This window comes from Eschrichtius robustus, chromosome 6, assembly GCF_028021215.1.
Source record: "Eschrichtius robustus isolate mEscRob2 chromosome 6, mEscRob2.pri, whole genome shotgun sequence".
In the NCBI taxonomy this organism is placed as follows: Eukaryota; Metazoa; Chordata; class Mammalia; order Artiodactyla; family Eschrichtiidae; genus Eschrichtius; species Eschrichtius robustus.
The window spans coordinates 12470169-12494911 of record NC_090829.1 but is presented as its reverse complement, the minus strand read 5'-3'; the positions used below and the strand labels follow the sequence as shown (position 1 = coordinate 12494911).

Sequence of the window (24743 nt, the reverse complement as noted above, 5' to 3'; positions counted from 1 at the left end):
GTTTACCTATTCTGAATATAGTAGTTTGCATCTGCTAATCCCAAACTCCCACTCCATTCCTCATCCACCTACCCCTGCCCTTGGCACCCTTATTCTCTATATCTGTGAGTCTGCTTCTGTTTCATAGAGAAGTTCGTTTGTGTCTTATTTTAGATTCCACACGTGATATCATATGGTATTTGTCTTTCTCTTTCTGACTTACTTCACTTAGTATGATAATCTCTAGGTCCATCCACGTTGTTGCAAATGGCAAGATTTCATTTTTTTTTTTTATGGCTGGGTAGTATTCCATTGTATATGTGTACCACATCTTTATCCATTCATCTGTCGATGGACATTTAGGTTGCTTCCATGTCTTGGCTATTGTAAATCGTGCTACTATGAACATAGGGGTGCATGTATCTTCTCGAATTATAGTTTTGTCTGGATATATGCCTAGGAGTGGGGTTGCTGGATCATATGGCAACTCTATTTTTAGTTTTTTGAGAAACCTCCATACTGTTCTCTATAGTGGCTGCACCAATTTACATTCCCACCAACAGTGCAAGAGGGTTCCCTTTTCTCCACACCCTCACCAGCATTTGTTATTTGTAGACTTTTTAATGATGGCCATTCTGACTGGTGTGAGGTGGTACCTCATTGTAGTTTTGATTTGCACTTCAGGAGATGGAGTTTAGGTGGAGATCAAGTACCTAGAAAAACAGAAGATGCTTTAAGCATATTATTGAATAGGTCCCAACTGGTAGGCACCATATTTACTGAATCATTTACCTAACTCTGTAGGAAATCTTTGCTTCTGATGCTTACTTAATGTGTTAACCAATGTCTTTTCTATAAAGATTCAAAGGAAAAATCCCATCTTGAAGCTGGTCTAGGGAAAAGTTTTCTTTCCCTGTTAATTAGTTTATTTCCCTTTCCTGGACAATATGAGATGTGTAAACCACAAATTTAACTCTAGGGATTAGTTTCAAAGCTCAGTTGAAAATTCATCTGCAGTTCGATTCACTGATTCTAAGTACTAGTTCTTTGTTCTTTTATTTATTTATTTATTTTTGGCTGTGTTGGGTCTTCGTTGCTGCATGTGGGCTTTCTCTAGCTGCGGCGAGCGGGGGCCACACTTTGTTGCGGTGTGCAGGCTTCTCATTGCGGTGGCTTCTCTTGTTGTGGAGCATGGGCTCTAGGCGTGCGGGCTTCAGTAGTTGCAGCACGCAGGCTCAGTAGTTGTGGCTCGCGGGCTCTAGAGCACAGGCTCAGCAGCTGTGGCGCACGAGCTTAGTTGCTCCATGGCATGTGGGATCTTCCCGGACCAGGGCTCGAACCCGTGTCCCCTGCATTGGCAGGTGGATTCCTAACCACTACACCACCGGAGAAGCCCTTCTTTGTTCTTTTAAATGAATATTTATTGTTTCTGTTTTCATTGTCTGATTTAATTTTGTAGAGTCACTCCAGATCCTTTGTGGAAGAGAGTTGGTGGAGGAGCAGAAGTGGAAGAACAGTGCTGGAGTAGAGGGACGGCTCTGATGAGTGGATTCTGTGTGCCCGCCTCACACTGTAGCTGGGTCCACTCACTGTCCCTCCCCACCCCCTACACCAGACTTCTCTTGGTTCCTTGGTTCAAAATTCTCCCATCACCAGGCTTCACTTTTACTCTTTCCTCTGCTTACACCACTTTCCCCTACTCTTTACGTAGCCAACTGCTCATCTGCCAACCCTTCAGGAATGCCTTCCCTGAATGCCACCCTCCCCCTGCTATATATCCTCAACAGACCCTTGTACATTTTCTTCATAGCACTTATTATCATTAAAATCATTTTATTTTTTTGACAACTCTCATCTTCTTTTAAAAACTTTCTTTCGTTCTTGCATTCCCATCTATTCAAGAACAAAGTTTCACCCAATTCCATATTCAAAGGAGTCCAGCTTTCTGGACTCTGTCTGCCAGTCCCTTAGTGCATGAAGGGACGCAGCTCTAGGTCAGACAGCTTAGGTGTTTTTAAATAAGACCCAGATAGTGATAGCAAAATGAAATAATTAGTGGTTTGAGAAACATTTTGGTCATTTCTTTCTATCTGAAATATTCAGTCCATATTCAGCTTTCCCCAGCTTTGCACAAAATGCCTTTTATGGCTGTTTCTAATCCTGAATCAGGTTGAGGTTCACACATTGCATTTGAATTTTATGTATATTTAGAGTCTTTTAGTCTAGAAAAGTTTCTCCACTTTTTTTTTGAAGAATCCAGGCTAACGTTCAATCTTCTAGGTTCATAAGATTGTTTCCTGATGGTATGGCTTAAATTGTTCCTCTATTTTATTTTTTTATAGTCTGGAAGTTAGGTCTAGAGCAGGGCTTTCTAGTGAAAATATAGCCTGAGCCACATATGTAACTTAAAATTATCTGGTAGACACATTTAAAAAAGTAAAACAAAAAATAAATTAATTTTAATAAGATATACAAGATATTTATTTAACCTATTATTTCTAAAACATGATTTCAACATATAATAAATATTGAAAAGGTATCAATGAGACTTAAAAAATTTTTTTGGTATTAAGTTCTTTAAATGCTGTGTATTTTTCACACTTGGAGCACATCTCAATTTGGAGTAGTCACATTTCAAATGTGTCAGATGTGGCTAGTGTCTACCATATTGGACAGTGAGGTCTAGGGGCTTGATTAGATTCAGGTTAAAGATTCTTGGTAAGAATGCTTTATTGGGTGATACTGTGTACTATTAGTCATGTTACGTTTGAACATGTGGATAAAGGGTTTACTGCCAGAGTTTTCCACTATAAAAGATTTATTTCTCCCCCTTTCTAATGTAAAAAGTAACCTGTAGGTATTCTTTGGGCACCATGAGTCTATCTTGTTGCCCCACAGCCTTTCACCCAATGATTTTAGAATCCATTGATGATCCTTGTGGGAACCAGTTATTATACTGCAGGTTACAAATTGGTAATTTCCAATTCCTTTTACATCTATCATCTTGCAATCATCTACAAAAAAAAGAAAAGATGTACTATTAACTGCAGGGTGTTGTTTGCATTAGGGATTCTCTTTACCCCTTTTCCTTAGGATGCAAGGCTTGCAGAGAGTCCATGTGGACACGTCCCGGGATTGGAAGTGAGGCAAAAGCAGCCTGGGGGAGGGAGGAATGAGGAGAGGTCAGGACGATGATGAAGTGTGTGTTAAGGTAAGGCTAATGTCCGTAGCAAATAAACATCAGCATTTCACTGGCTTAACTCATGGATGTTTGCTTTTGCTTATGTAAAGGTCCTATATGGGTGCTGGTGTTTAACAGGTGGTCTTTCTTCAGACAGTTATTCAGGGACACAGGCTTCTACCATTTTGTGGCTGTGGCATTACCAATGGCCTCTAGGCATCTAGGCTGAAGGGAAGGAGAGAGTGAAGGTCATTCCCCTCTTAACTGCCTTGACCTAGAAGTGAAACACATAATTTCCACTTGTACTTCACAGTGAGAGCTAGTCAAATGGCCCCACTTATATTCAAGGGGTAGAATTGGGTGGAAAGTATAGTTTCTATGGTACAGCTACTTTCCAGAAACATTTATTTTTTTCTGTCACTGCCACAATGCAGCTGAGAGGCTGTTGGCCAGAGAATAGAGCAGTGTTTGCTGGCTGTTTCTTCTTTTTACTCTGCCAGTGGCAAGGAAATTTCATTTTTTAATTTACTCTGAAAAACACAAGGTGAGATTCTTTTTAAAAAATCTCCACAGGTAGACATGATTGCTATTTAAAAGCAGAAGAAAAGAAAGTAAAGGAAAGAAAACCAAGAGGCGAGTACAGAAAGCATTAAAAAATATTTCATGAGTTATTTCACAAAATGTAGTGGTGGGGAAAAAATAGATGTGGAGAAAATGCAGTAGTAATCTAAACTGAGACAGATTTATCACATTTTTACACCATGACTTCTCTATTGGAGAGATGTTTAAAGCACTTACATACATAGTAATCAGAGTCTGAAATGTAAACATAATCTTATACTAACTGCTAAATAACTGTATGTGTGTGCTAATTCTTTTATTTATTATTTTTTTATTGAAGAATAGTTGATTTACAATGTTAGTTTCAGGTGTACAGCAAAGTGATTCAGACATATATACGTGTATATGTATACATATATATTGTTTTCCATTATAGGTTATTACAAGATATGAAGTATAGTTCCCTATGCTATACAGTAGGTCCTTGTTGTTTATCTATTTTATATATACTAGTGTGTATCTGTTAATCCCAAATTCTTAATTTATCCCTCCCCCACTTTCCCCTTTGGTAACCATAAGTTTGTTTTCTATGTCTTTGAGCCTGTTTCTGTTCTGTAAATAAGCTCATTTGTATCATTTTTTTAGATTCCACGTATAAGTGATATCATATGATATTTGTCTTTCTCTGTCTGGCTTACTTCACTTAGTATAATATTCTCTAGGTCCATCCATCTTGCTGCAAATGGCATTATTTCATTTTTTTTTAATGGCTGAGTAATATTTGTACTAATTCTCATATGTATTTTAGACATTCCTCATCCTGGGACTCATGATCTTGTCGTTAATGGTAACATATCTGACAAGGCCACATCTATTTATTTAACAAGTATCTACTGAATGCCTACCATGTGTCAGATACTGTCCTAGGTGTTGAAAATATCCTGGTGAATAAGAATTACAAAATCACTGTCCTCATGGAGTTTATGGTCTGGTAGGAAAACAGACATTAAGCACATAGTTACCCTCTAAAATGAAATGATTTCAATGATAAGTGCTATGAAGAAAAAGTTTAGGGTCCATGAGATTATTATATAACGGGCAGGGGGTGGTTTTAGGGAAGGCCTTCCTGAAGTGCTGGCACTTAATCTGGAACTTGAAAGATGAGCAGATTTTGGCAGGGTGGGCAGGGGTCAGATCATGCAGGGTCTTGTAGGCCAAACTAAAGATTTCTAACTTCAGTCTAAAAACAAGGGGGGAGAATCTGGAAGTATGTAAGCACGGATGTCTTATAACTGTAGCTGTATTCTAAAAAAGATTACTGGAATAGTAGCCATGTTAGATGTTGAAACAATTTTGTAGTGATTAAAACAGTACTCCCAGATGAATTAAATGGCAACTCAATGGACAGAAGAGAAAGTTCATCAGAAGACTCACTATATATAGGAAACTTGTATATGGTAAATAGTCATTTCAAATAACTGGAGGAAAAATGGATTACGTGTTAACATGTTTTGATATTACAGTATCCCTCTAGAGAAAAAATAAAGTTGGGTCCATACTTCAGAAGTTTAAAAATACAAAAAGACCCAGAAGAAATCATGGAAGGAGTATAAAAAATAATATTGTGGGTGCAGAATGCCTTTTCTGAGTAGTGGATTTCAAAATCCAGACATCATAAGAATAGTGGTGGTTTGGCTTAGGCCCTGGAGAGATGGCAGTGCGTGGCTTCAAAGCATATTTTGGAGGTGGAATCAGCAAGAGCAGGTGATTATTGAATGGGGTGGGTGAAAGAGGGAAAGAGTAGAAAAATGTCAAGGATGACCTAAGGAATTCCAAATCTGTAGTTTGAGGAACCCAGTGGGTAGTAGTGCTGCCTACTGAAATGGGGAAGAATGGAGGAGAGGAAGTTGCTGGGATAATAAAAAAAAATTCAGCTCTGGATTAAAACATTTTGTGCTTCAAAGGACACCAATATAAAAGAAAAAGACAGCATAGAGAAAAACTATTTGCAAATCTGATAAGGGACTTGTATCCATAATATATAAAGAGATCTTAAAACTCAATAATAAAAAGACAACCAGATTAAAAAAATGGGCAAAGGGTTTGAATAGACATTGCTCCAAAGAAGATATAAGAATGGCCAGTAAGCACGTGAAAAGATACTCAACATCATTAGTTATTAAGAAAATGCAAATAAAACCCACATGAAATACTACTTCACACCTAGTAGGAGGGCCATAATAAAAAAGATAAATAATAACATGTGTCAGTGAAGATGTAGAGAAGTTGGAACCCTTATACATTGCTGGTAGGAATGTAAAATGATGCAGCAATTTTGGAAAATAGTTTGGCAGTTTCTCAATACGTTAAACATAGAGTTACCATGTGACTCCACACTTCTGTAACTGAAAGTGGGGTCTGGCTGCTCGCCACTCAAAAGCCAATATTGGTGGAAAGGAAAGTTTGCTTTATTTTGGATGCCAGCAACTGGGGGGTGAGGGCGGACTTCTGTCCAAAGGCCGACTCCCGCCATGACAATCAGGGGGCAAGAGCTTTTATAGACAGAAGGAGGGGGCTACATGCAGAAACAGCACTGTCAGCTCTGACAGTCACCTTGAAATTGGTCATGTGGTGGTCTGACCAGTGTCATCTTGATTGCTTTAAGTACAATTCATCTTCAGTTCTAGGGTTGGTTTGTTCCCAGTTCCTTGAGGCCAGTTCTTGGAATTGTGGCAGCTTATGTCGTGGCTACAGCCTGGTCATCACGTAGTTAACTTCTTCCACCTGGTGGGGGTTTCAGCATCTACAAGACAGCTCACAGGATATGGCTCAGAATATTATCTATAGCACTTGAGGAGGAGCTAAAGGTCCTTGACTATGCTTAATGACTAAACTATTATTATTTAGTCTTGTTGAACTGTTTTCCTTTGTTTCTGCATTTTCTCACTTCTCTGATTAAACTTATTCTTTGGCTAAAGTTTTTCCACAGACAAAACGCAGGCAGAGGACATGGCTGGGAAGGACCATAGGGTCCTGCTCCGTTTCACTTCCACTCCTAGGTGTTTACTCAAGAGAAGTGAAAACATATGATCACAAAAAGCCTTATGCACGAATGTCCATAGCAGCGTTATTTGTAATAACCAAAAAAGTGGAAACAACCCAGATGTCTATCAACTAGTGAATGGTAAACAAAATGTGAAATATTCATGCAATAGAATATTTGGCAATAAAAGGAAATGAAATACAAGCTACAACAGGGATAATCCTCAAAAACACATGAAGTGAAAGAAGTCAGTCACAAAGACCCACATGTTGTATACCATATACACAAAATGTCCAGAATAGGCAAGAAACAGAAAGTAAATTAGTGGTTGCCTAGGGCTGGGATGGGGAGAAACAATGGGCAGAATGGGGAGTGACTGCTAATAGTTACAGGGTTTCATTTTGGGGGTCAGGAAGATGTTCTAAAGTTAGATTATAGGTATGATTGCACAATTCTGTAAAAAAAAAAAATATATATATATATAAAAATCCATTGATTTGTGTATTTCAAACAGGTGAACTTTATAGTATGTAAATTATATCTCTATAAATCTCTTAAAAAATTCAACTTGGGATATATTAACTTTCCTAAGTCTGTGAATCCTCTTAAAGGACTCTGCTCTGGTGTACTTGGGTGAAGGGCATCTGAACAGGTCCTGGGGAATGTCAGAAAGCCTCAGAGTTTAGGGATTGGGTAGAAGACCTGGATGGGGAACAGACTGCTGTCAGGGCATCTTGTTTTCTTCTTCCAGGCTCAGGGAGCGAGGCCACGCCCCTCCCTCGTTTCCTAGCAACCAGCCCCGGACTCGCGCTCCTCCTCAAGCCGTCACTTCCTCTCCGCGACAGGAAGTGGGGTCAGAGCCGGCAGTTTTCTCGGGTGTTCAGCGTTTGCAGCGTCTGCAGCCGCTGGAGAAGCGGAGTTTCACTGGACCTCGCTGCCTACCTGTCTCCCGGGTTCCACCTCCCGCGGGTGAGGAGGTCCTCAAGGAGTCAGAGGGTCTCGAGGGTCCAGGCCTGCGCGAGAGGAAGGCGAGGCCCGGGAACGCGTGGCCGGCGGGGCGGAGGAGGGGGCTGGCGGGCGACTCCCTGGGGTCTGGGATCACCTCAGCGTGGCTCGGTGTCTGCTGCGGCCCCGAGAGCTTCCCGCGTCTCCCCCGCGGACCGCCGGGGTCCTGGAGACTGGGACTCCTCTGCGTCCCTCCTGCAGGATCCCCTTCCCCCCTCTTTAAAGGAGGACCCCTCGTAGAGAAGACTCGCCGGACTGCTGACTCCCTTCCCCGCCCAGACCCTGAAGTGACCTGCCATGACCTCCGTGTGAGCGAGCGATCGGCTTGTGACACTTCCCAGAGTCCCCCAGGGTAAATGTTTGCACGTGTGCACGGCCGTGTGTACATGTGTGTTTTCATTTCCTGCAAAATCTGAGCTAGGAGAACCCTGGGCTGTGTTTGGCAAGTCGGTATTTTGGTTTACTTTTTTTAGCATCCCTACCAGGGGTTTTTCCTTGTCGTTATGACAAACCAAACGACTCTGTGCCTTCTGTTAGCTGAGTGGGAAGGCACACTGGAATTAGGCTGGGCGGGCTCAGGGTATGCCGATTGTTTGGATTTTTTTAGCCCGACCTATTTGTATCAGGCGATTCTTAGTTAGATTTAAGTTTTTAATATGTTTGGGTTTTCTATTCAAGACTAAAGGTTCTTCTTGGACAAAGACTGTGTCATATAGTACTTTTGTAACTCTTATAGCCCCAGCATAGTACTGAACACATTAGTAAAGGCTCATTAAGTTTTAAATTTAAATATCATAAAATACACATTCTAACATTTTCAGCTTAATAGTGATGGGGCCTATTTACATATAAGTCAGCTCCTGGAAAGGACAATATAAAATAACAAGATCTTTTAAGATAAATATGTCTGAAATTTAGAAGCTGCCCAGAAGGCTAAGTACAGTGCTCTCGGTGGAAGAGAAATAGGTATATCTATCTTACAGGAAGAGGCCACACAAATAATGGTGTTTCATTGCTTGTTCTTTTCTTTTTCCTTTTCTCTTTCCTTCCCTTTTTTTTTTTTTTTTTTTAAATAGGTGTTGTATCCTAACTTACTGAGGTGCTTGCTGCCATTATGGGAAACCAGCTTGCCGGCATTGCTCCCTCCCAGATCCTTTCTGTGGAGAGTTATTTCTCAGACATCCATGACTTTGAATATGATAAGAGTCTGGGGAGTACTCGGTTCTTTAAAGTTGCTCGAGCGAAACACCGAGAAGGCCTGGTGGTTGTGAAGGTCTTTGCAATTCAGGATCCCACGTTGCCTCTAACCAGCTATAAACAAGAGCTTGAGGAACTGAAAATCAGGCTTCATTCTGCACAGAACTGCCTGCCTTTCCAGAAAGCAGCAGAAAAAGCATCTGAGAAGGCAGCCATGCTCTTCAGGCAGTATGTGCGAGACAACCTCTACGATCGCATCAGCACCCGTCCATTCTTAAATAACATTGAGAAGCGCTGGATCGCTTTCCAGATCCTCACAGCTGTGGACCAAGCACACAAATCTGGAGTCCGTCATGGGGACATCAAGACTGAGAATGTGATGGTCACCAGTTGGAATTGGGTCCTTCTAACTGATTTTGCCAGTTTTAAACCCACTTATCTTCCAGAGGACAACCCAGCAGATTTCAACTATTTTTTTGACACTTCACGGAGGAGAACTTGTTATATTGCTCCGGAACGTTTTGTTGATGGTGGATTGTTTGCCACTGAGTTAGAATATATGAGAGATCCTTCAACTCCACTTGTGGACTTAAATAGCAATCAGAGAACAAGAGGAGAGTTGAAGCGAGCAATGGATATCTTTTCAGCAGGTATGTGAGTTGGTCAACTTTGCTAGGGTGGGAGTGTGCATTTAACTCTTGAACATAGAAAATTAATTTTTTTTGGTAAATCCTCCTACACTTTTCAGATAGATGCAGTATTCTTTCACTGGACGTGTTTCAGTACCTAGAAAATCCAGAGAGTGGTCTACTCATTCAGATGTTTAAGGAATATTTGAATTCTTTCTTCTGTATATGTCAGGCACTGTCTTAAGTGCTAGAGACATAGATGGGTAATTATGTTTCTCTTTTCAAGGTGCTTACAGTTTAATGGGGAGAGAGATATGATATTGAAAAAAGACATTTCAGTGCACCGTGGTTTGCTGTGGTGGTGATAAGCTTAGGCTGCTGTTACAGGAACGTATGGATACTTAAATGAATCTCTGGTGGTGGTGGGTAGAGTGGCAGGATCAGGAAAGGCATCTCTATTGGAAGGAAGGTATTTAAACTGAGACCTGAAAGGTGATTGGGAGCTAGCTATGGGAAGGGTAGTTTGTTTCAGGCAGAGGGTGTTGCTTATATGAAGACTTGAAGACCAGAGCATGATGCATTGATTTATTAGGGGACTTTAAGTACTTTAGTACATCTGGAACGTAGGGTGTGAGGTAAGCAAGGCCCAGATCAGAAGGGGTCTGGTATGCCCATGCTAGTCTACAGGGACATTATCAGATACGTGTTTTAGACAAAACACTGACTGTAGCAGGAGATGGGAAAACCAGTTAGTAGTCAGCTGCCACAATTCAGGTAAGACATGGTCCTGACTGGCTTCAAGTTGTGACAATTGGAGAAGGAGTGGAGAAAAGTAATGCTTAAGAGATAATTAGTGGGTAGAATTGTTAGGATTTGTTGATTGATCGGAGGATCAAGAACACTCCTATTACCTCGGCTTGGGAAACCAGGGGGATGGTGATACCAGTCACTGAGCTAGGAGACACACGAGGAGGAACAGATAGGGGGTGGGAAGATGCTGAGGTCTGTATTAGATGTTGAGTTGAAGGTGTCAGGGGATATGCAGGAGAAGATGTGTGACAGGCAGTTGTTACAAGGTTCGGTACATAGAGATGTGGGGTGGAGATGGAGATTTGGTAGCTATCAGGAAATACGTAGTAGTTACTGTAGCCAAGGGAATGCGTTTATAGTCAGGGAGTTTGTGGAGAAGTGATTCTTAAGTGTTTTTGGCTCCCCTTAAAGACTTTGATGAAACCAGTGACCTCCTTCTTTGGAAAAAAGTACCATACATTCATATACATTACATACACAGACCACATGAAGCTTGGTCATGGATTGTAGGCTATCTATGAATTTCTGGAGGAGAAGTGGGCTGAGGATGGTATCCTGAGGAATACCATATGAACTCTAGCATCACTGCCATTTTTTGTAAATTTTGCAAAGGCTGGCTTTAATCTTTTTCTCACCTGTAGTTTTCCTGCAAAGAAAACATAAATTGAGTTGTATTTTAGATTATTTAGGAAAAGTGACATAATTAATGAAGAAATATATTTCATCTAGGGGAACAAATGAGCTTTGTTACACAGGATTGTACCTCTCTCTGTTGGTCTGTTCAGCTCACTAGTCTATGTCCCAAGGTAATACTGAGGGAGGGTATTTTTGATGAGGTGGGGTAGCCTCCGCGTTGTAAATATAACAAGATTAGAAATGTAATCCATCAAAGTCCCAACTTGATCAGTGAATTTATCTAAATTTTTCTTGAACTATTTTTACCTTTTAAACTTACTGTTATGTAAATAGGACTCCTCCAGCTTAGAAATGTGATCACTTTCTAGCTTCAGCGGATCATTTTATAGCTTTTTTTAAAATAAAATTGAGGTATAATTGACATATAACATTAGTTTCAGGTGTACAACATAATGATTTGATATTTGTATGTGTTGGGAAATGATCACCACAAGTGTAGTTATCATCTGTCACCATATGTAGTTAAAAAATTTTTTTTTTCTTGTGGGTGAGAACTTTTGAAATCTACCCTCTTAGCAACTATAGTCACCTTGCTCTGCATTCCATCTCCATGACTTATTTATTTTATAACTTGAAGTTTGTTATAGTTTTAAAATTTCAGGGATTGATGAAGAGTTTATATTTATCCTTTCTGTGTGCATTATAGTCATTATAGTTTTGTGAAGTTCAACAGAATTCTTACTCAGCATTTGTTTTCCAGACTAAAGAGCTCTACGTTGTTTTGGCTGAAGATTTCATTTCTTTGAAAGGGGTGGGTGGGATCTGTTCACCTCCCACTGCTCCTAAGATTTGATTTTGATTTAGGCTCTTTGGGTTTGAATGTTAGGCTCTCTGGGTTTGCATGTTAATTTTCCCCATCTTAAGGCCTATCCATGGTTCCTGGCTGCTAGTTTGGGAGAAGTATATATATTCTCTGTCTCTGGTCACATATATGGGCAGAGCCTTGTTTGCTGGAGATCTTTCATTCATTCACTTGACAAGTATTTGAGTGCCTGTTATGTGTAAGGCACTGTTGTGTAGGTGTTGGGAACGCAGCTGTGAACAATACTGGTAGAGTTTCTGCACTCATGGAGCTTGCATTCTAAGTGTGGGCAGGGAGAGAGAATAAAAAAGTAAATAAGAAAGTTAATTTTCATTAGTGATAAGTGCTGTGATGAAGTGCTATGATTTCTAAGTGGATGACAAGGGCCGGTAGATAAAATGAAGGCCTCCCTTGAAGGTGACATTGATCTGAGATCTGAATGATAAAGAAGGACTCAGTGATGATACAGGCAACTTGAACAAATTGTTCTATAGAGAAATGCCACCCCGTAACACCTCTTCCAGAATACCATTTTAAAAGTTGCAGGAAAGGGAACTTCCCTGGCAGTCCAATGGTTAAGACTCTGAGCTTCCACTGCAGGGAGCATGGGTTCCATCCCTGGTCAGGGAAATAAGATCCTGCGTGGTGCATGACGCATCCAAAAAATTAAAAAAAAAAAAAGTTGCAAGAAAAAAAAATCCTATATTTACCTCTGTATTAGTTTGCTAGGGGTGACATGACAAAATACTCCAGACTGGGTAGCTTAAACAAAAATTTATTTTCCCTCAGTTCTGGAAAGTTCCCTCAGAGCCTGGAAGTCTAAGATCAAGGTGCCAGCAGGGTTGACTTCTCTTGAACCCTCACTCCTTGAGTTCCAGGTGACCACTTTTCCCCTGGTGTTCCTTCCTCATATAAGGACACCAGTCATAATGGATTAGGGCTCCACCTTTATGACCTCATTTAACCTTAATTACCTCTTTAAAGGCTCTGTCTCCAAATAGTCACATTCTAAGGTGTTAGGGCTTTAACATAGGAATTTAGGGGGGTGGTGAGGGATGTAGTTCAGTCTGTAAACAATCTCCATTTAGTTGTAAATAAATGTTCTTTATTTTTACAGTATTTGGAAATAATTTCAAACTTAAAAACTTGCAAAAATAAAAATAGTACATAGAACACCCATAAATCCTTTACCCAGATTCACCTGTTGTTAACGTCTTGTTCCAATTGCTTTATCACTTATACCTTTTCTCTGCACTCCATACCCCACACTCCCCACCCTTCCTCCCCACTCCCCACCCCTCCACGGTCCTTTGCCCCAAGTACTTTAGTATTTCCTAAGACTCCAGTAGTCTCTTACATAAAGCTTATGTAACTGTATGTTGCAGTTACCAACTGCAGTGAATTTAACATTGATACAATTATTTACACTTTTTATTCTAATTTTGTATTTGACCCAGTAACGACCTTTATAGCATTTTTCCTCCTCCAGGACACGACCCAGTCTAGGGTCAGGTATTGCATTTAGTTGTCATGTCTCTTTAGCTTCCTTTAATCTGGAACATTTTCACAGTCTTTCTTTGTCATTATGACATTGACATTTTTTGAAGAATACCTCTCCCCTTAAATTTTTAAAAATTATTTTTATACTCTTTATTTAAAATAATAGACTCATAGTAAGTTGCAAAAATAATGAAGAACCCTTCACACAGCTACCCCCAGTGCCATCTTATATGACTGTAGTACCATGTCAGAATCAGGAGTTGACATTGGTGCATTACTGTTAACTAGACTTACACCTTATTTAGTTTTCACCAGCTTTTACCTGCACTGTGTGTACGCGCTCGACCTCACCTCTTTCTTTTTCGATAGAATGGTCCTCATTTTGTATGTATCCTCTGTTTCCTTGTGATTAGATTCAGGTTATTCATTCTCAGTAGGAATACTGTGTAGGTGATGATGGCTTCACAGTATCGTATCTGGGGTCAAATGGTGTCTGTTGGTGATGTTAATTTTGATCACGTGGTCAAGTTCTTGCCCAATTTCTCCCCTCTGTAGTTACTTTTTGTTTTTTTAATCCCTTGCAACTAATAAGCAACCTGTGGGAAGAAACTTTAAGACCATGCAAATATCCTGCCAGTCATCACAGTTTCCTCTTTGATTTGGTGTCTGTTGATCATTCTTGCCTGATCTGATCTTTACTATGATGGTTGCAAAATGATGATCTTCCAACTCCAGCACTACCTCCACATTTACCAGTAGGCCCTCAGTATTCTTGTGTGCTCAAGTGTCCTGTCTTTCCCCTCATTTATCTATTATTGTTGGTATGGACTCTTTAATTCCTGCACACAGTTTGCTAATATTTTTTGGAGGATTTTTATCTATATTCATCAGGGATTGGTCTGTAGTTTGCTTTTTACTTGTGATGTCTTTGTCTGGTTTGCTACTAGGGTAATATTGGCCTCATAGAATGACTTGGGAAGTGTTCCTCCTCTTTTGTTTTTGGAATTTGTCAAGGATGGGTGTTAATTATTTTAATGTTTGACAGAATTCACCTCTTAAGCCATGTTGGCTTAGGTTTTTCTTTGTGTGAAGTTTTTCATTACTAATTCAGTCTCTTTAAAAGGTCTATTCAGATTTTCTTTCTTTTTAAGTCACCTTTGGTAATCTTTATCTTTCTAGGAATCTTTCCATTTCATTTAGTTTATCTGTTTTTTGGCATACATTTGTTTAAAGTATTCCCTTATAATTCTTTTCATTTCTGTGAGGTTTGTAGTAGTGTCCCCTTTTTTGTACCTGATTTTCATAGTTTGAGTCATCTCTCTTCTTAGAAAAGCTTGTCAATTCTGTTGAGTTTTTCAAAGCACCAACTTTTGGTTTTGTTGATGTTCTCCATTGTATTTTATTCTCTATTTCATAAATTTTCACCCCAATGTCTATTGGTCCTTTCTTTCTTTTTGCTTTGGTTTTAGTTTGCTTCTTAAGGTTAAGATTATTGTTTTTTTTAAAATAAATTTATTTATTTTATTTATTTATTTTTGGCTGCGTTGGGTCTTCGTTGCTGCGCACGGGCTTTCTCTAATTGCGGTGAGTGAGGGCTACTCTTTGTTATGGTGCGTGGGCTTCTCGTGGTGGCTTCTCGTGTTGTGGAGCACGGGCTCTAGGCGTGTGGGCTTCAGTAGTTGCAACACACGGGCTCTACTTGTGGCTCGCGGGCTCTAGAGCACAGGCTCAGTAGTTGTGGCGCACAGGCTTAGTTGCTCTGTGGCATGTGGGATCTTCCCAGACCAGGGCTCGAACCTGTGTCCCCTTCATTGGCAGGCAGATTCTCAACCACTGCTCCACCAGGGAAGCCCTAGGTTATTGTTTTGAGCTCTTATAAAATAGGTGTTTATAGTTATACATTTTCTCTAAATGCTGCTTTAGTTGCATCCCATACATTTTTGTATGTTGCTTTTGTTTTCATTCATCTCAGAGTATTTTCTAATTTTCCTTTGATCATTGGTTATTTATGAGTGTGTTGTTTAATTTCTACATATTTGTTAATTTTTCAGATTTTCTTCTGTTACTGATTTTTTTCATTCCATTGGGGTTTGAAGGATGTAATTTGTATGATTTTAGTCCTTTTAAATTCATTGAAGCTTGTTTTATGGTCTAGCATATGGTTTTATCTGGAGAGTGTTCCACATGTACTTGAGAAGAATTTTGTATTCTGTTGTTAGATGGCGTGTTCCTTTGATGTCTGTTAGATCTGGTTTATAGTATTGTTCAGTTCTTCTATTTCCTTCTTGCTTAAGGTGTTCTTAATAGCTATTTTAGTTTTTTATTCTAAAACTTGACACTGTATGGATAGAAATTAAGAAATTTATTGAGTGTTTATTATGTATCAGGAGCTGTCGTAGTTGCTGGAGATTTTTCAGTGAACAAAATAGACAAAAATCCCTTGTGGAGTCTGCATTCTAGTGGGTATATGGACAACAAAGAAATAAATACATAAAATATATAATGTGGCATTTGGTGATGTGGGGAAAAACAGCAGGGAAAGGGGAAAGGGAATGTGTTAGATGACGAGTGTGGGGTAGTTGTAGTGGGGGGGCTTGGAATTTTAAACTGGGCAGTCAAGAAATGCCTTACTGCTAAGATGACATTTGATTCAAGGTCTAAAGGAAGTTTAGGTGTAAGTCATGAGGGTGCTTGTGGGTATAGTATTCCAGGCAGAGGGACCAACACATGCAAAGGCTGTGACTAAGGTTGTTCAAGGATCTCCTTAAGATTTGTTAAATGCACGTCATATACTGATTCAGTGAAACTGCTTTGTCTTTTTGGGAATGTAGTTGCTTTATTTATTCCTTGTTTGAAGATTATGTAAGTGCAAAATGAAAGGTATCTCTCTTTCCCTCTCTAATCTTACAGCCACACTTCTTAGCACTTCTCATTTTATAAGTGTGTCTGTTCACTGGTTTACTTTATTTCTTTCTTCCTAGGATGAAAGCTTCATGAGGGCAGAGTTATCTGTTTTATGCACTGAGTCTAGTGTGTAGTAAACACCTGATAACTTTTTGTTTAATGATGAATAAATGAGTTGTCAAATGTGACTTCCCAGTAGTTTCTTATGAACTTAATATCTATAAATTCATATTTTAAAAGAACACTTTCTTATGGCTTTTAATCTGTCTTTGTATCTCTGAATGTCTGTGTGTATATAACATGTGTAATATATTTGCTTTCAGTTATAGAACAAGGAAGTAATTTTATTTGATTTAATTTTTTTTAAGAAGGAGAAAATTTAAATAGGCCTTTTTTGACTTCATACTTTTAGAAACTGATGATTAGGCAATAGACATTTTTCCTGTCTTGCTGGATTGTAGTTGTATGTTGCATTAAACATTTTAATTTGGTTTACTTTGAGTTTTGCATCTTGAGTTTTACGAATTCTCTGAATTCTTGATCTGTATTAATATCTTGCATTTCATTTTTAATGGAATTATATCTGCTATTTTCCAGGTTGCGTGATAGCTGAGCTTTTTACAGAAGGTGTGCCACTATTTGATCTCTCTCAACTTTTGGCTTACAGAAATGGACAGTTTTTCCCTGAACAGGTGCTGAATAAAATTGAAGATTGCAGTATCAGAGAATTGGTAACTATGCTACAAATATTTCTCACTTTTGCATTAGTCAGTTCTCTGGAATGTTCTGAATTCGGGACAAGCAGTAAAACCCCATAGACTCATATACCAGCCTATTGTTTTTACTTTGTTAGGCAGAAGTGTACAATTTTTTTCCGCTTCTTAGGCACAGAGCTCATTTGACTTTATATTACACACACACACACACATACACACACACACGCGCACACACATGCACACATCTTTCCATTATAATCTTTAGCTCTGCTTTGGACAGATTTGGAAGGAAGTAAGGAGGTGCTTGGGGGTTAGAGATTGTCCAGGGTAGAGCTTGCTAGCAAGAAATGAAGAGGATAAATATCTAAAATGAGGAGACAGGAAACAGCAACTTGAATGGAATACAGCAGTATAGGGGCATTTCATATAAAAGCAGCTAGCTTTGTGTACCTCCCTTGACCCTGAGGGCAGGTCTGGAAGGGGAGCTGTAGAATCACACATTAGTATAGCAGAACAGATGTGAGGAATTCTGTGGGAGGTCATGTAAGCCGTATATCCACAGTACTGTTTGAGGGGATCTTTTCTAAGTCAGTCAATACAGTAACTGATGCATATGATGATGACTCTGAGCCATGGAAAGGTTATGTATATTTAAAATGTTCTTTAGTAAGGTAGGGAAACATACATTTTGATTTCTCTTACAAATGGCAAATATTAAGAAATCAGATGCTCCAGAGGAAGCCAGTTTAGCTCACGTTCAGTGAACAGTACACTGGATTAGGAGTTGGCGTACCTGGCTGTTGTAGGCGTGGCACTCCTTATCATGTTGTGTTGGCTAAGTAACTTTATGAATTTGGGCCTACCTTTTCTTAACTGTGAAAGGAGTGAATTTGACTAATTTTTAAGGCTAATCCTCTTTATGTGTCTGACCCATCTGGAGTATGTTAATACTTGATTTCTTGTTGCTTTATAGGATGATAGTAGAGTCACATATTACTCAGTAGTCAGGTTCTGAAAGTAGTTTGAAAGATAAAGATTAGAAACCGTCAGAATTACCTCAAATATCCTTTAAATCATGTGTTAAGTTGCTGTTGTAGCTTTCATCTGATTTAATTTGCTGTTCTCAAATCTATTTTTCACTCCCTTTCTTGCCTTGGTATAGGTAACTCAGATGATTCACCATGAACCGGATAAACGTTTAGAGGCAGAAGATTACTTAAAGCAGCAGCGTGGCAATGCCTTTCCTGAAATATTTTACACTTTCCTTCAGCCCTACATGGCCCAGTTTGCCAAGGAAACATTTCTTTCTGCAGATGAGCGTATTCTGGTTATAAGGAAGGATTTGGGCAACATTATCCACAATCTCTGTGGCCATGATCTGCCAGAGAAAGCAGAAGGAGAGCCTAAGGAAAATGGGCTGGTTATCTTGGTGTCAGTTATAACGTCCTGCCTACAGACCCTTAAATACTGTGATTCCAAGCTTGCTGCCCTGGAACTTATTCTCCATTTGGCCCCAAGACTAAGTGTAGAAATTCTTTTGGATCGTATTACTCCGTATCTTTTGCATTTCAGCAGTGACTCTGTTCCTAGAGTGAGGGCTGAAGCCTTGAGGACGTTGACCAAAGTTCTTGCTCTTGTCAAAGAGGTTCCTCGCAATGATGTTAACATCTACCCGGAATATATTCTGCCAGGCATAGCCCACTTAGCCCAGGATGATGCTACTATTGTTAGACTAGCCTATGCTGGTAAGAGCTTATTGTCCAAGTAATAACCACTCATATTTTTGAAGTTAGTGACTATAATACCTCTTGCTTCTCTGATATCTTTGGGAATTCCAAGAGTGAACTTTGGTCCTTGAACTATTTGTGTACATTTTAATAATATTTATAGCCGATCTGTTCCTGGAACTCAAGCTTTGTGTGTACCCTTATTTTTGAGGTTATCAGAATTATTAAGTGAAAAATATATAATATCAGAATCTTATAATTTTACTGGGAGTATTATATTTAATTTGGAGTAAGACTAATGTTCACAAGTATGTGCTTCTGATCTAGTGTCTTTAGGCCTTTATAAAGTTTCTCTGAACAAATACGTTTGTTTGAATATCAGTATTAGGATATAACAGTCTATTGCTGTTGAAAAAGATTAATTTTGCTGGGTAATTTGGTGTTGAAAGGACCTAGCCTGTTTGTTAGGTTACTGAATTTTAAGGTCCTTTCAGTTACTATGATGCTTAAGAAGTGTGGCTTCTTTGTGATGAGGTGAGTGTGTTATATCACAAACTTACCCATTTTATTTGTAATTCTTGCTCATAAAATAAGTGACACAGTCATATTGTTAGCTCCCCAAATTAATTTCGTAATGCTTATTTCTGCATGGAAAGTGTCATTGAAACATTTACATAATTTCATCATTTATTTTTAAAATGTAATCTGTTGGAAATCAGGAATTCTGAAGTCTTTGTAAGTAGTACATAACATGTGTGGTGATGATATTGTCTCTTTTTTTGAAAGATACTTGCTTATTAGTTCATTATTTTATGATTTACTTGTCATTATTTTAACGGAATGTGAAAAATGGTCTTTGGACTCTGTCTTTATGGCTAGGCACATCCACAAAGTGATTGGTGGTTGTTGGCTTTTTAAAAAATACGTATTTTTTAAAAAAATTTATCCATCTGCCTATTTATTTATGGTTTCTGATTTCCATAGCTGTATAGGTGTAAATTTTAGGCTTAGAAAATTCAGGATTTCTTTAAGACATATCCAAGTTTATCATTTGGAACAAAGCATGTTTACAATTCACTTGATAAATAGAAATACAGTTGACCCTTGAGCAACGTGGAGGTTAGGGACGATGACCCTCCACACAGTTGAAAATCCCCATATAATTTATAGTTAGCCCTCTATCCATGGTTCCACATCTGTGGATTCAACCAACCATGGATTGTGTTATACTGTAGTATGTACTCTTGAAAAAAAATTCGAGTGTTGTTCAAGGATCAACTGTAATTGAACTGGATAAAATTAAATGAAAGAAAAGCTTATGATTTTTAAAAAACAAGCTGTATTTTTTAGACTATTATGACGTACGTTTGGCCCAGTGTATCTTGGTCTTTTCTCAATTGTGGTAAGTAGGGAAGGTTCTGATGTGTAGGTACCATATTAACATACTTACATTCAATTTCTAGCAGTCACAGCATAAAAACAATAGCTACTGTTTATTGAAAAATCTGCTTTGTATATACTGCTCAGGGTTGCAAGGGTTAGTTGCAAAAGATATAGAGATTCTAAAATAGGTTCTAGATTCTAAGATTTTAAGATCTGTGTATCTCTTGAAACTGACACTTGGAACAACCTTGAGCAGTAGATGTTATAGTGCCTTCATTTCCCAGCTGAGGAATTGGGAATGGGAGAGGCTAAGGGACACGACCAAAGTGTATCTGGACTAGTTCTTTCTCAGTTCTCAGAGCTGCTGGTCTAGACCTTGATTTTGAAGCCACCTGCTTTTATTTTACCCAGGTGTGCTGGGTCTTAGTGGTAAGAGTCCATGGTAACCCAGGGTCAGTGCCAGGACCTTGCAGTGCCCCATGCCACCCAGCCATGGTGAACCATGGCTTAGTGCATGATAAAGCTGCCTTTTTAGATAGAATAGGAAGTCTCTTTGAACTTGTATGGTTAAGTGTAATTAAACCACACATGTCAGTAATTATAAAAGTTTAAAAATCAATTAAAAAATTTCTTTTATAGCATTGTTTTTAAACTCAGAGATGCTGGTCTAGATTTGTTTCTTGTGTAAAGTGAACTGACAAGTGTGTTGTGGTTTATGAACTTAAATGGGGAGATAAACATAGATCTGCTCAGACTTGAGAGGTGCCCAGGAAAGTAAGAGATTTTTCCTAATAAAGATATTTTCACTAAAGTGGGGATATTCATCTAGAACCATCAGGGGATGGTGTAGAATTCTCCCATCTTTAGGGTGAGCAGGCATTGCAGGGTATTAATAATTTGCTTTTTAGAGGTAAATTTTTGTTCTACTCAGAGCAGTGTTGAACCTGGCAGCAGTGGGGCGTGGGACTCCAGGATGAAGGGAATCACTGTATTCAATAGACTCAAAAATGTCAGTTGTTGTGGGATGCATCTCAATTTCAGAGATGTTAAAAAGTGAAGAAAAAGTGAGTCTTAGAATCAATAAATTAAGGTAGTTTATGTTCAGTGCTACTCACTGCTGAGAAGGAAAAGAGTGCCGTCTTTGCGGGTATGGTCGTATATTAGGAAGCATGGAAGTGGGAGGAGAAGAAGGATAGGGGCACAGGAATAAATAAAAGTGGAAGGAAGAGGAAAGTATAAGCAAAGAGGAGATATAGTTAACAGCAAATGTGATAGCAGAACTTAGAAGTAGATACTTTCACAGTGGTGAGGAGTATAAATAGTCTTAACAGATGATCAGAGAGAAAGGAGAAGATACAGACCACTGCAGGAGTGTGACAAACAGTCTCGCACTTTGGTTCGCCAAGAACCTCAGAGTATCACTTGTAAAGCAGTCCAATAAGGGTTGATGCACTTTGGTAATGGTTCTTTGAGGTGGATGTGACTCAGTTATGTATGAGGAAACTGAGACTCAGATTGGTTAAGCAGCCAGCTAGTAAGTGTCAAGGTCAAGGTTTTTTTTTTTTTTTTAAATTAATTAATTAATTTTTGTCTGCATTGGGTCTTTGTTGCTGCTCGCGGCCTTTCTCTAGTTGCGGCGAGCGGGGACTACTCTTCGTTGCGGTACACGGGCTTCTTATTGTGGTGGCTTCTCTTGTTGCGGAGCACAGGCTCTAGGCGCATGGGCTTCAGTAGTTGTAGCTCAAGGGCTCTAGAGCAGGCTCAGTAGTTGTGGCACACAGGCTTAGTTGCTCTGCGGCATGTGGGATCTTCCCGGACCAGGGCTCGAACCCGTGTCCCCTGCATTGGCAGGAGGATTCTTAACCACTGCGCCACCAGGGAAGCCCCCAAGGTCAAGGTTTGAGCGAGGGTCTGTGTGATTCCAAAGGCTAGCTTGATCTGTGATTTTAATGTGAAAATGTGTTTCTCTGTTAGCCTACTGCATATCTCTTACCTGAAAAACTGTTTAAAAGGTCGGTCTTTGTGGAAGGATTCAGCTTTTTTTGCCTCAGATGTTTGAGTGCTATATTTTGGGCTATTTGGTATTTTTTTCCAGTTTTATTGAGATATAATTGACATACATCACTGTATAATTTTAAGGTGTAGAGCATAATGGTTTGACTTAAATATATTGTGAAATGATTACTGCAGTAAGTTTAGTTAGCGTCCATCATCTCACATAGATATAATAAAAAGAAAAAAAAAGAAAAAAAAATTTTTCCCTTGTGATGAGAACTCAGGATTTACTTCAATAACTTTCATATATACCATACAGCAATGTTAACTATAATTATCATGTTGTACATTTCTGTATTTTTTAAAGAAGCTTATGATTTATTATTGAAACAGGTAGTTTGGGTATAGTTGTAGATTATGAGATTAGTTACTAAAAGTCTGATTAGGTTAAGTGCTAAATTGAAAAGTCCTGCTTTTCTTTAGTCTTATGATTATTATTTATATGTATTAAGACTTAGGGAAGAAAAGTTATAAGTATTACACACATTTATGATTATAATTATTATGAATTTTCTCCTTTTTATAGAAAACATAGCTCTGCTGGCAGAAACAGCTTTGAGATTCCTGGAATTAGTACAGTTGAAAAATCTCAGTATGGAAAATGACCCAAATAGTGAAGAAATAGATGAAGTTACACATCCCAGTGGAAATTATGACACAGGTAGTATGATTTTCTCTTCCAGATTTTCTATTATTTAGAATGATAATGTGAACTTGCAACAAACTCTCAGTTATAATTTTAATGTAAAATGAAAGAATACCAGATTTATAGAGGGAAGGATTCTGCTGTCTGACTGTTCTCTTTTACTCTTATACATTGTTAAATAGCCAGAAAATGACCAACTTGTCACCACAGATTCTAAGCTCAGTAGTTTTTCAGCCAGAATTGGTTTGTGTCAACAGCAAAGCTAGCTGAATTATATAATTCTTACAGGGTAAAAGAAAAAAACATTGGAAACATCATAGCCAAAGAATCTAAACCTTTTCTCCTTATGTGAGTATATTTTGAGTGTCCTCAGTCATAAACTGTGTTTCTTTCATACTACCTATGATTTATGTATCAGAACCCACACCTTTTACTGTAAACGAACAATGTGATGGTAAATTCTGTGAGGTTAGAGTCCCTGCCTCAAGTTTCTCTACATCCACACAGCTTTTAACAGGCTTTTAATGAATGTTTATTATGTTAAAGATTTAGAAGTCAAATAATGTACTTAGATCTATTTCAAGATGTTTCTAGTTCAGAAAAACTAGAGAAGTCTACTTTTCAGATTTTTATGCTGTAGACAATTGTAGTGTCTCAGTTACTTGTTAGAATGGGTCATTTCATGCAGCAAATATTATTTGGAGTTGAAGACACTGGAATAATTTTAAACTTATAGAAGGATGTATCAGAAAGGAAATCCTCACTTTTTTTCACGGAGTTACTTAGAAAATAATACTGTCCTACATCCTATAACCATGTAATTGGACCTTTTAAATAATGAAGCTAGCTAGGCATTAAAACTTTTGGGGAGTTAATCTGAAGTGTTTCTTAATGTGAACATAGAATTGTGCCTTTCAGACTGCCTATTCCCTTGACAGTGGCTGCCCTCATTCTTTTAGTCGGCAGATAATTGCTAAACATAAGCTTTGCATCAGGCAATTCATGTGCTTGCTGTAAGCACTAGGGATATAGTGGTAAATAAGACAGAAAAGATCCCTGCTCTTGAGATTGTTTCAGTAAGGAAAAGACAAACAGCTAAGTAAATAAATAAATGAAAAGGGGAGGGTAGGTAGGTGATAAGGTCAGAGAAGAAGGCAGTGGCTAGATCATGTAAAGCCTTGTCAGGACTTGCAATGTATTTTCTGGCTTTCTAAAATATAATTAACCGACCTTTAAAAATGCTTTCTCAAAGGATTGCCCTGTACCATCAGATTATATCCTGAACCAGTCCAGTAATTTAAAGTCCTTGATTAAGTTGATCTCATTGGGGCAGTATGATCTCCCTCTGGTGCTTCCCCATAGTTTTTCTTTGAGCCTTATAAATAGAGCTATTAACTAGTGAGATAGTAACCATGCCTGTGGCATCTGCTTATTAGGATGTTTTGCAATCTATATTTCATTTTCCCAACTATCCTTCAGAGCTTTGAGTAGTGGAAAAACTTAGTAATTACAGACTTTCTCTGGTGGCTTCTGTAATCATTCTGTTTTCTCCAAGGAGTGAGAAAGACTGGGTCTATATGTTTGGAGAAAAGAAAATTGATCGTATTTTTCCTTTTTTTTTTTTTAGAGCTCCAAGCCTTACATGAAATGGTCCAGCAGAAAGTTGTCACTTTGCTAAGTGACCCTGAAAATATCGTGAAACAAACCTTAATGGAAAATGGAATAACACGGCTGTGTGTATTCTTTGGACGTCAGAAAGCCAATGATGTTTTATTGTCCCACATGATCACTTTCCTCAATGATAAAAATGATTGGCATCTGCGTGGAGCTTTTTTTGATAGTATAGTTGGTATGTTTTTTGTTTGTTTTTAAATTTATCTTTAAGATTTGAATTATCTTCTCAAACATA

The 24743-nt window shown here is 38.6% G+C and overlaps 1 protein-coding gene across 2 annotated transcripts in view; it reads left to right on the top strand.

Annotated features, from left to right (window-relative positions):
* Positions 1–7613: 7613 nt before the first annotated feature.
* PIK3R4 (phosphoinositide-3-kinase regulatory subunit 4) overlaps positions 7614–24743 on the top strand; it is a 73572-nt gene continuing 56442 nt past the window's right edge. The window contains exons 1-7 of one of the 2 annotated variants that reach the window (XM_068545897.1): positions 7614–7733; positions 7995–8121; positions 8846–9616; positions 16905–17038; positions 18186–18768; positions 22715–22849; positions 24462–24683. In XM_068545897.1, the coding sequence (XP_068401998.1) occupies positions 8884–9616; positions 16905–17038; positions 18186–18768; positions 22715–22849; positions 24462–24683 (1807 nt within the window). In that variant the 5' untranslated portion in view covers positions 7614–7733; positions 7995–8121; positions 8846–8883. Of the gene's footprint in view, positions 8122–8845; positions 9617–16904; positions 17039–18185; positions 18769–22714; positions 22850–24461; positions 24684–24743 lie in introns of both variants that reach the window. The other variant, XM_068545898.1, reaches the window with a different exon arrangement.